Source organism: Cicer arietinum, chromosome 7 (genome assembly GCF_000331145.2).
Source record: "Cicer arietinum cultivar CDC Frontier isolate Library 1 chromosome 7, Cicar.CDCFrontier_v2.0, whole genome shotgun sequence".
NCBI classification, from domain to species: domain Eukaryota; kingdom Viridiplantae; phylum Streptophyta; class Magnoliopsida; order Fabales; family Fabaceae; genus Cicer; species Cicer arietinum.
Window position 1 is genome coordinate 4,704,772 of NC_021166.2, and position 11,340 is coordinate 4,716,111.

General features: G+C 29.3%; 2 protein-coding genes across 2 annotated transcripts; one reads left to right on the plus strand and one right to left on the minus strand.

The window, feature by feature from the left end:
* Positions 1 to 406: 406 nt before the first annotated feature.
* LOC101510957 (uncharacterized) lies at positions 407 to 5,000 on the minus strand. The gene is made up of 6 exons (XM_004508117.4): positions 4,402 to 5,000; positions 3,885 to 4,096; positions 2,238 to 2,493; positions 1,524 to 1,609; positions 1,340 to 1,431; positions 407 to 1,250 (listed from the first exon to the last, which is right to left on the minus strand). The coding sequence occupies exons 1-6, from the start codon at positions 4,672 to 4,674 to the stop codon at positions 1,006 to 1,008; spliced, it is 1,164 nt and encodes a 387-aa protein (XP_004508174.1). The 5' UTR covers positions 4,675 to 5,000; the 3' UTR covers positions 407 to 1,005.
* A 5,145-nt stretch (positions 5,001 to 10,145) lies between these two features.
* On the plus strand, positions 10,146 to 10,956 carry LOC101511270 (ABA-responsive protein ABR18-like). The gene is made up of 2 exons (XM_004508118.4): positions 10,146 to 10,395; positions 10,491 to 10,956. Exons 1-2 carry the CDS (start codon positions 10,215 to 10,217, stop codon positions 10,784 to 10,786), a joined length of 477 nt encoding a protein of 158 aa, XP_004508175.1. The 5' UTR covers positions 10,146 to 10,214; the 3' UTR covers positions 10,787 to 10,956.
* Positions 10,957 to 11,340: the final 384 nt, after the last annotated feature.

Below are 11,340 nucleotides of genomic sequence, written 5' to 3' on the forward strand. Positions count from 1 at the left end.
CTCCTCATTTATTCATTTAGCTCTTGTTTTGTTCTGTGCTCTGACAATAATTTGGTTCATACAAGAAACAATTAATTCATTACATTACAACCTTTGTCATTTTAGCAAATGAAACGCAGCTATTAAAGTGGATTTTATTCATTTAGATTGCTAGCATGCATTCAATCTCGACGACTCAAATGTGTTTAAAATTGCTTAGCATAACTATAACTTAGAAAATAAACTAAATTGAAGGTTAAAATCGAGTGAACAAATATTTAAGATACTGTAGAAATTATCAATATGCTGCTTACTACACCTTACACCTGCTTATTCAATTTATTACACCAGTAATTTCTCATAGGTATTTTTAAGCTGTCTATTTGTTTGAGTTTTAATTAACGGTTGCAGTTATATGAAATTACAATGATTTAAATCACTGCTGGTAAGCCATCAGCACTTTCATCTCATTTGAATTCCAATCCCATGTAAACCCTCCCAAAAAAATACAAATACATACTGCAGATCACAAAAACCAGATTTCATATAAAAATGTTGATTTTTGTGTGATAATAATGGCAAACATTTCCTAATCAGCTTAGGGTAGTAAAATCCCGAGGATAATTACATCTCACCAAAAGGGTGTATACTCCAGATGTCAGCATCAACTGTACTAGACGAGCAGTAACAGGGCAAATATGTATCGATCGAACATTTTCGTCGTCATCAAGTAAGTGACATAAGAAACAGAAAACCTTGGTCGAGGGCCTTTTCATTCTGTGGAATCAGAAGCTGGTCAATTTAAATATGAAATGTGTTACTTTCACCTTTCCTCCCCCCCCAAGTCTCCTAGTTAAGCAACGACCCTGCTGCTGTAAAATATGAAAACACATGCGATCCTGGCGCTTATGTATGTAGACATGGAAAAATAACAGTTCACTTAATCGACAACAGAAGTGATACTGAGCAGGGTCGACGTAAGCTGCTATTTGAGAGTTGGCCTGCTTCTGTTCAGGGAAAGTTCTGCTATCTCAAATATGTATAATGGGACATAAAATAATTGTAATCAGGATGATTTACTCGCAATAACCTAAGCCAATTTTCAGCAGCTCGCGACAGAGAATTGGCCTTTTGAGATTCAGAAACTCCATCAGGATCCCAGATAGAAACTTTGAACTTGTGATGAGCAAGCCCAAAGATAGGTAAGGATAGCTTGGATGACAAGTCCCTACATCTTGAATAATGAATATTTAGCGGCTCAGTATTTGAACCTGATTCAGCGGTCAAAATGTTATATAGTTGACACCCATTGACAATCATTTTGCAAACAATTAAACTAAACAAAGACAGTAAAACGTACTCTGTAAACCGGTTGACAGGGAATGGAAAGTCAGGAAGCAGGCACTCAGGCTCTGCAGTGTTGGACCAGTAGGTATTCTATATATTGGATACCTTTATAGCAACAAATAATTTAGAATTAGTAATTATTGTGTACATTATCAAGCCAAAATAATATGTTCAACAAGAGGTTGAAAACAACATACCAAGCCAGCGAAACCCAACTTGCAGGCGAAAGATCACAGCTCCAGTATGACTTCAACTCTGGAAATTGACTTGCAAGACTAGATATCTGAGTCAAGCAATACGATAACGTGTTACTAAAGTTGTCAAGATTGAGATTTTGATCAAGATCGCGAAGGGGGTAGCAAAATCGCAAATCATAAGATTGTAATCAAGATCATAAGATCCTACCAAATCAAAAATACCAGAGTGTGTGTGTGTGTGTGTATTGTTGCTTTGGCAGGTCAAACAACTAACAAATTAAGAGAGAATGAGAGACAAAGATGGTTGTGAATCAGTGAGAGAGGATGAAGGTCGCAGTCGCACAACTCAAAAGAGAGAGTGCAAGAAGCATAGATGGTTGTGAGAGGGAGGGAACTGATGCAGTTCGAATATGAGAATATTCAAAAGATGGGTTTTGTTTCTTCTCGTTTTTATCCAACTGGGTCGGGCATGACTCTAGTAAATCTGAGACCAGAAACGCTCAAGATGGCACACAATTGTGTGATTTAATGATCTTGTTATGATTTTTCAACGATCTTGCATTGATCTTGCTCCAAAATGAGATCTTACGTGCGGTTAAGACTGGAAGGGGTGAGTAGGGTTACATAATCGTAAGATTTTAAGATGTAAATCTAGATCTAGGTTAAAAAGCAATATAGTTTCGGCATTCAAGGCAACCAAAGGATAACATTTACCTTATCTGCTAATGGCTCACGATTATAAGGCGTCTCATGCTCAAAGTACTGAAATATAAGTTGACCAGGAGGGTTGCAGCTCTCAGTCTCTTCACTTGATGAACCCACCAAAGGTTTACTTAGTGAGACCCTTTCCAAAGCATGATGGCATGCATCCAATACATTAGGATGATTCCTACTTCCATGACAATAGCCACTACTACTATCACTGCTTGTTTCTCTGGGTGATTCAGAGTCACTTTCTTGACTGGATTTCCTGGAATAAGGTGGAAATCAGAATGATAATATGTTCAACAGTAGTTATATTTGTTTCAAAATAAGATCAAAACATTAATAAGGTAAAATGATAAGATAGTATCATCAATCTGAACTTGTGGGCATCTAAACATTGTGTCTGTTATTATAAAACTAAGATAAAATGTATCATATTGAATGTTGTCTAGAACTTGCAGGATGTGATTCATTGAAGTGGTAAACAAGAAAGCTATGAGTAGCATGACTTAATACTTTCATGAAAGATTGCAAATACATGACAGTAACACATGTGAGTTCTTAAACTACTAGTCTTTCCTCCCCTCCCACTTATGGGTTGTCCCTAACATTCAGTTATTAAAATAATGTTTCCTATAATATGCCAAAGGTGTCTCCATAGCACAACAGTGAGAAGATATTGGGAAAAATCCAAGTCTACATTGAAAATAGATAAAGCATGAAAAGAGTTTATAAAGAGATATCTTTCACCTTACAAACCAATTTTGTAAGGATGAGGTAAACCCAATCCAAAACCTAAAATGGTATCAGAGCCAATTCTCATACGTACATACTTTTATTAGTATAGTCACCCTTACATAAACGTGATCCTTCTTTTAATGTTTTCCCTTGCACCAGAGAATAGTGATGCAGGCAAATATCAGAAGATGCATTACAGTTGCAATAAATCAATTATACATAAAAAGGTATGCTGTGTACAAAAAAAAAAAGTGACATAATATTAACTCAAAACCTCAATTGTTCAAGATAAACTGATAATTCATAATTTTGACCAGTGATTATTGAAACCACTAAAATGTTGAATACTCAACAGAGGAACACGAAAGACTTGCTGGATGTGGAAGATGGCCTGTTGAAAGGAAAAGGAGGCAGCACAAAGCTTTACATATAGAAAGGTTTATGTATTAGGGAGATTATAGTATTAATAATACTGACTTCTCAGTTTTCTATGTTAAAAATAGGTCAACTCACATGCCGCCTCTTCAGTTTTTTTTTCCAAAAAAAACTGAAATTCTCTGTTTTCCTTTATTGTCACTACAACCACTATGGCTGCTAATGCCCTCGTAGCGAAACTGGGATAGCTTTGCGGTTTTCATATCAGATTTTTTTCATTTCGCTACACTGTAATGCTATAGCACCTTTATTTGATACCACTGGTTCTCAGCTGCTAAATTAAGCCTCATTTACGCAGCATTCCAAAAGTAGAGGTAAGGTACAGTTATGCAAGTAGTCACAAATAACAAAAGCAAAATGTAAAATGTTAATAAAAAAAAAAAAAATTGTAATAGAATGTCATTTCCATTGAAAGGAATTCGGTGAATCATTCAATAAAAACATTTAGAAAGGCCATGTTTCAATTCAAGGAAACATACTAACCTCAACCGTGTGGAAGGTTTTGAGGGATCGATATAAAGCTGAATGGCAGACAAGGAGACATTATAATATTGTGTCACAGATTCATTGCCATTCAACACCAAAGGAACACCCGCACCATATGCGCTCCATTCCTTAAAAGATTCCCACAAGTCATCAAGTACATAGTACGGAAGTAATTCTGCCTCCTTAGTTTTCCATCTCCTAGAACTTGTCTGTTCATTCATTCATTCCCAAATAAGCCAAAAATTTGCTTTGAAAACAAACCCAATAACCGACATAGCCTTAAAAAACTAGCACGTTATACTATGTTGTTTTTGTCACAGCCAAATTTAAGGGATATCTTAATTGAATTACAAAAGCTTGATACTAATACCATTCATTTAAGAATCAAACTTTGACTTATTAAAGATCCTATTCATTCACTAACAGGGTTCATGTATGCATATGCTACTTGAACTACTAGAGAAAATTAATAATAATTAAATTAAAAGTGTAATTGAATTGAAAGTGATGAAACCTTGGGAGGATATTGTGCGGCAACATGTGGCGTGATATACTCCAAGAATCGATCTAAATTAGAGATATCAGATGTAGCACGGGAAGAAATCGAACAATCGGAAGAAGAACCGGGTCTATTCTCCGACGAAGTTCTTGAAAGAGAAGACCTTTGTTGTTCTTGTTTTTCTCTGTGTTTCCTTAGCGGTGGTGGACTGTAGAAACGATTTTCGCCGAGATGTTTATTACGGTTGCGGTTTCCGCCGGCGATGGCAGCGCCACCGGTGGCCGACATTGATAAAGGGGTTTTGATAATTAGGAATACGGAAAACGACGACGTTTGGTTAGGTTAAGTGAAAAGAGAGGGAAAAGTGTTAAATTGAGAAGATGAAGTGTGAATTCAGGGTTTATTTATTTATACTCCAAAAAGTATTGTCGCTGCTGAAGTTTTCAACATCGATTATGGATTTTTGGTGAACTTAAAACAGGTGATGACGATGATTCATTCTATATTCGATGCCAGTATTATCATTATCATCATGGTTATGGTTGTTATATTATCATATGCTAGTTGTTAATCAAAATATTTAAACCCTGTTTGTTATGATAATAACTTGTATATTAATGTTTAACTATTATAATTATGTGAATGTAAATTGGGCCCTTCTGAGATTCTTCTTCACTAATTAACTAATTGAAGCCCTAAACAACTCCAACAACAAACCCTAATGGATCATACTGTGTCTCCTTTTGGACATTTTTCTACACATCCAACTCAGTCTTTGCACAAACGAATTAATTAGTTATTTTTTAATAAGAAACTATAGATTTAATTTATATATATATATATATATATATATTATAATTGATTTTACACATTTAATCAATTATAATCATTAAATTATTGAATTGAAAACACCTAAATTTAATTATAATTACTTCTAAGCTTTTTTTTAACTTAAAAATCAATATTTATTTATTCAAGTTAAAAAGAACACATTGCTTGAAAACAACACAAATATAAATTAACTAAAATAAAAAAAATAAAAAGATAAATATGCAAACAAGTTTACAACATCTTTAATAGCATCAAACAGACAAAATATTTATAAATTTGACACAATTAAAATGATTAAAATATCTATATATTTAAATCTGCAACGTTTACGATGTTAAAGTAATTGATTGAATATTTTTATATTAAATCAAAATTTATTTATTAATTTCAACAAAATAAACACCACAACAAAACGAAAAAATTAAACCATATCGCACTTAATTGACAAGATTAAGAATATATATAAAGATAAATAAGAGGTGTCAATTAATCTAAAAGAGAAATTATTTATTTGTTGTTGTTTATAAAACTATACATATTAATAATTTATCTTGATGTTAAGTTTTACGTTGATGGTATATGAAATTTTATTTAAAATAAATATTAGTAATTAATGTTAATAAAGTTAGTGGAGACTTAGAACCAACATAATCTCTTCAATTTCAATATTCCTCCCTCCAAAGCACAAAACCAATTTGTCACTCTTTAATTGATTGATATTTTGTAATAAAAATATTTGATTGTTTGCAACAAAAAACGATGTTGTACATATTACAACAGTTAGATATCAAACTAAGTAATTAAAAAATATATAGTTAATTTAGTGATTAAAGTGATATATTAAGGAATAAAGTGACAAAGAAAAAAAATAACTAACAATTACTAACTATTAATATTAATTTTTTGAAAAGCTAAGTAACTAGCAAGGGCAAACAAAAAACTTGTGCCATCGTGAAATAAAATATAGTGTGAACAAGGGAGGAGGCTTCTCAACAATGGACCTAAATATAAACGCGTGAGGGAGATTAGCACACAAATCTTCAATATAGTATGATTATGGTAGTTTCTTTTATCACACCTCTATAATCTCAAAAATCATTAATTAATATGTCTAAATTGTATAGGTATATTTTGACCTAAAAAAATATATCTAAATTGATCGATTTAAATTACACCAAAAGGTAGAAAAAAAAACCACATTTACTAATTTATAGATATGTATTACCAAAACATTTTAAGATATCAAGTCATAAAAAAATATATAAAAACTATCATGTATTCGATTTGTATCTTTTTTCATTCTAACTATAAAAATTATTTTCAGTTTAAATATTTTATTAATTCCATAACTTCCATCAAATTTGCTAAAAGGGGAAGCAAGTCATGCGAGTAATGTACATTAACTTTGGATTTGAACCTCTAAAGTAAATATTAATTAATATTAATTATAAGAGTGCATTTGATTTTTAAAAAAAATAAATGATAAGACAACATAATTTCATTTGTATCATAGTTGATTAAAAAATTGATTAAAAAATTGGACAAATTTAAAGATAAAAAATATGACAAAAGTTATAAATTTTTATCCCTTCTTATCTATTAAACAACCTTTTTTTTCTTTTAAATACAAACAGTTTAAAGTAGTTTTTTTTTTTTTCAAATAAATCATTATAAGTTTCTAACTGATATGGTTATTCGGGTAGGTTCTTTGTTCTTTCAATATTATGCGGTTAGCTTTAAACTAGATAAGGCAGCCCGGTGTGATTTAGATTTTATTGGCCTGGATAATAAAACTTGTTGTAATATGAGCTAAATTTTATTATTCACCTCATCACCATCTTTACTTTCAAAAGCATATGATTTTTTTTTTACCTATATAAAAATATTTTTAAAAAAATGATATTTTGAAATATATTCATCTAAGTTTTTTATATTTTTTTAAAATTTAAAAAGAAATTGTATTTTAAAAGTTTTAATTTTGTTTTCTTTAAAAAAAAATGATATTTTAGACGTTTCATATTCACCTAAAGTTTTAAATTCTTTGAATATTTTTGAAAATTTTAACTATGAAGTAGTAGAAGATAAAATGATATTTTTATGTGTTTTGGGAGAGTGAGTGATAAATTTATCAAAAAAAATATATATTAATTTTTTCTAAAGTGATAATTTCACTATAGATAATAAAATGAGTAATATCAATCATTAATAAATAACTTCATAATTGATATTATATGCATATTTATAACCAATCAGAATATAATAGTAACAATCATTTAATAAAATAAAAAAATCATTGAATTTTTTACTTTATTAACTTTTTTTTAATTTTAAATAAGTCAAATATAAAACTTAAACATTACATACAAAGACAAATGAAGAGAGGTACTCACATGTGACACAGTCCTCCCAAATTTTATAGGTTCATTTGAGTTATACATTATAAATTTATAAGTTATTTTTTAGTTTTATGATTAGTTGATTATTAAATATTTTTTACATAAAAAAGTAGTGAAATATATTTTTGATAGTTTTTATCTATAAATATGTCTTGTATCAGTTAGTTAAATTCTCAAAATTATATTTTATTAATTAATTTAATTCATATAATTACTAACTAAAGACAAAATTTACTTATATCTTTAATTTCAATATAAAAAAATTATATTAACTGCATCTCATATGTTTAAGAAATTAAAATTATTTAATTTTATATAAATATGTAATTTTGTTCATAGTCCCCCTAAATACCAATTCCTAACTCCACTAGTCTGCGGCCGACATATATTAGAAAACCCCTACAAATTTTCTTATAATATATTGGGCCATCTCAACGATATCCGCCCACTTTACTGCCTCTATTGGCAACTGTATGGTTCTTCTTTAGATTTATATATGCTCGCTAATAGATGAGCAGTGTCTGCATTTTATATAATTATTTAATTGAATAGAAAAAGAATAAAATTTCTCATATAATAGTTAAAAAAAAAACATAAAATTAAAATGAAAAAATATACAAAAATTCGGTATGATGTTATATATAAATATAAATGTAAATATTGGAGGAAAAAATTCATACCAAATTTATATATGTCTTTAAGTTTTAATTCAATTGACAAATGTCAATATTGTTAGTTCAGATATCTGGTTCCGATTTAAGATATAAAATTTCACAATTGTGTGAGTTAATTATAATAAAATTTATTATTTAAAAAAAATATAATTCAAATATAACTTAAACTTAATTAATTGATAAGTTATTTAGTTAAATAATTAATTAGCTTGTTTCAAAGTTGGCTAGTCATCTGGGATACGAGAGCCAACACCCAAGCTTGCTAGCTTATATGTTGGTTAGTAGTGCACTATTAATTTGTTATAGAGATTATAACATAATTTGTACTTATATATATTTATCTAATTTTATTTATATATTTAGGTGGAGAAAATTCGTTTTAATTGGATGCGGGTGTATATATTTTGTGAATTTAAAAGTTGAAAGCAAATTTTAGAATTTTAATATTCTCCCGCATTCGAGTCTGTTATGTCAATGATATTATTTTAATTTTAAAATTTTATATAAATATATATATTGAATATGCTTAATATTTTTTAAAATATTTAAAACTATGATATCATATTTATAGATTTTTTTTTCATTTTATTACTGTAATAATTATTAATTATAATAGATGTAATTTTTAAATTTATAATTATATATATATATATATATATATGAGAGATAAGTCGAACTCTATTACAAACCGGATTTAAATTTTCTATACACTAAAAAAATAGAAGTAGATGAGAGTTTTTTTCAAAAAAAATTAAATGTAGGAGATAAAATCTATCTCCGTTCTGTCTTATTGTCATATCTACTGTCTAGTTTACTAAGCCAAATGTATAAACAAAAGTGATGTATTAATTAGATTAATTAATACATTTTTTTACAAGACAATCGATAAATTTTTATATTGCTTTACAAATCCCTTAATTTATTTCCCAAGAAACAGTGAGTTCATCAATTTTTGGGGGGTATTTTTATTTCATTTTTGAAAAATTAAAAATCTCTTTTAATCTGTATATTATTATTTACAAAAAAAAACAAAAGGGAAGAGCCTTCTAGAAGGGCGTCTAGAATATTAGTCCACATTAAACGGCACCGTATTCGTATATTACTCCTGGTTGCTGCCTTACTTTCTTTCTGAATCATCATTTCATTCACAATACTCGATGCAAGCACTAGCAGTACACCATTGTTGAAAAACAAAAAAAAAAAACATTGTTGAATTTTTTCTGTCTACATTCTGTGTTTTGAATTGAATGTCTGCACCATGCATAAAGCTAAAGGTTATTTAACATTTTAATACTCCCCCCAAAAAGATAGAATTTAGTTGGTGATAAAATTGAGAGAAAAAATTTAATAGTCCCCATGTCCCATATAAACAGTCATATTTTGTCTCAAGAATAGTATTATTTATAGTTTTAAATTTAATTTTAATATTTTTTTATTATACTCTTTAATTAGTATTATATGTAACGAGAATATAGTATTACTTAATAAGAATAAAATACCATCTTTTTAAATTAATTTATGTGAGATAATACAATGTTACTACTGTTGGTGTAAATTATACTCTATAAAATTTAAGAAAAAATGAATTTAACAACAAAATAAAATTTAAATTTTATATTATATATATATATATATATATTAATTTTTATTGATTAAAGTTTTTATTATATTAATTAGAGAGAGTACAACTTTTTCTAAGCTTAAAATAGCTGTGGATGGGTAATAGAAAAATAAAAAGTGTGAACTTCTCTGGTATTTGTGACATGACAGATGAGTCAACAAATTCACACAAGAAGCCAAGGAATAAATTGAGGTTCCCACACCCAAGCCAGTGCCTATAAATAGAAAGCTTTTCCTCATCTTATAAGGCACACACATAGTATATATTGTTCTCTCAAACTCATAGTATAAACCAAATTAATTAATCATGGGTGTATTCACATTTGAGCAAGAAACCGCCTCTACTGTCCCTCCTGCCAAGCTTTACAAAGCTATGGTGAAAGATGCTGATGTCATCATTCCAAAGGCTGTTGATGCCATTAAGACTGTTGAAACCGTTGAGGGAAATGGTGGTCCTGGAACCATCAAGAAACTCACTTTCGTCGAGGGTAATTGTATATTATATTTTTTTATAGACAAATGTTAATAAATTAGTAGAAATGATAAATATGATGAATTAATTAATAAACATGTATGTATGCAGGTGGACAAACCTTGTATGTGTTGCACAAAATAGAAGCAATTGATGAAGCAAATTTGGGATATAATTACAGCATAGTTGGGGGTGCAGGATTGTCAGAGACAGTGGAAAAGATATCATTTGAGGCAAAATTGTGTGAAGGCCCAAATGGAGGGTCCATTGGGAAGGTGAGCGTAAAATATCAAACCAAAGGAGATGCTAAGCCCAATGAGAAGGAGGTTCAAGAAGGAAAGGCAAAGGGTGATGCTCTTTTCAAGGCCATTGAGGGTTACGTTTTGGCCAATCCTAATTACAACTGATCCATCCTTCAACTATACCTAACATGAGTTGATGTCTTCTTATGTTAGCTTTCAATCAAATAAACTGTTCTCTTGTTTAGTTTTCCTTTCTCTCTCCTGAAATGTGATATTTCATGTCTTTGTATCTCCCTTTATCAATAAAAATTAAATAAGTTTATACATATGAAAAACACCTTTCAAATAATACTTTTTGTTGCTGTTAGTTGTCAAAATTGGTAACTTAATATCCATTACAACTTATTACTAATATCATAAACATTGAAAACATGATAAAGGACTGTTCCACCAATCCTGAAAATTACAATTTTTTATTCTTATTTATTTGTAAATGGACTACGACTATAATATTCTTTTAAAATTGTCGATCGATTCCAATAAATTTGTTACATTTCTTTCTGTTGAAGATTATATTGTTTCTTTCCAACCAAATACATAACGTAATAGATAACGAAAGTAAATGATTCAACTTTTTATCCTTGTTATCTTTCAATTGCAAGTTAAACTTCAAAAAATTATAAACCGAAATTTCAGTCGACTAAGAACCAATCCAATCA

Excerpts from the sequence above, each read along its gene's own strand:
- LOC101510957 (XM_004508117.4), bottom strand. The coding sequence starts at position 4,674 with ATGTCGGCCACCGGTGGCGCTGCCATCGCCGGCGGAAACCGCAACCGT. Across the intron at positions 1,610-2,237 it reads GTGAGCCATTAGCAGATAAG|ATATCTAGTCTTGCAAGTCA; the intron begins GTAAATGTTATC and ends TGCTTGACTCAG. Across the intron at positions 1,432-1,523 it reads AGTTGGGTTTCGCTGGCTTG|GTATCCAATATATAGAATAC; the intron begins GTATGTTGTTTT and ends GTTGCTATAAAG.
- LOC101511270 (XM_004508118.4), top strand. The coding sequence starts at position 10,215 with ATGGGTGTATTCACATTTGAGCAAGAAACCGCCTCTACTGTCCCTCCT. Across the intron at positions 10,396-10,490 it reads GAAACTCACTTTCGTCGAGG|GTGGACAAACCTTGTATGTG; the intron begins GTAATTGTATAT and ends GTATGTATGCAG.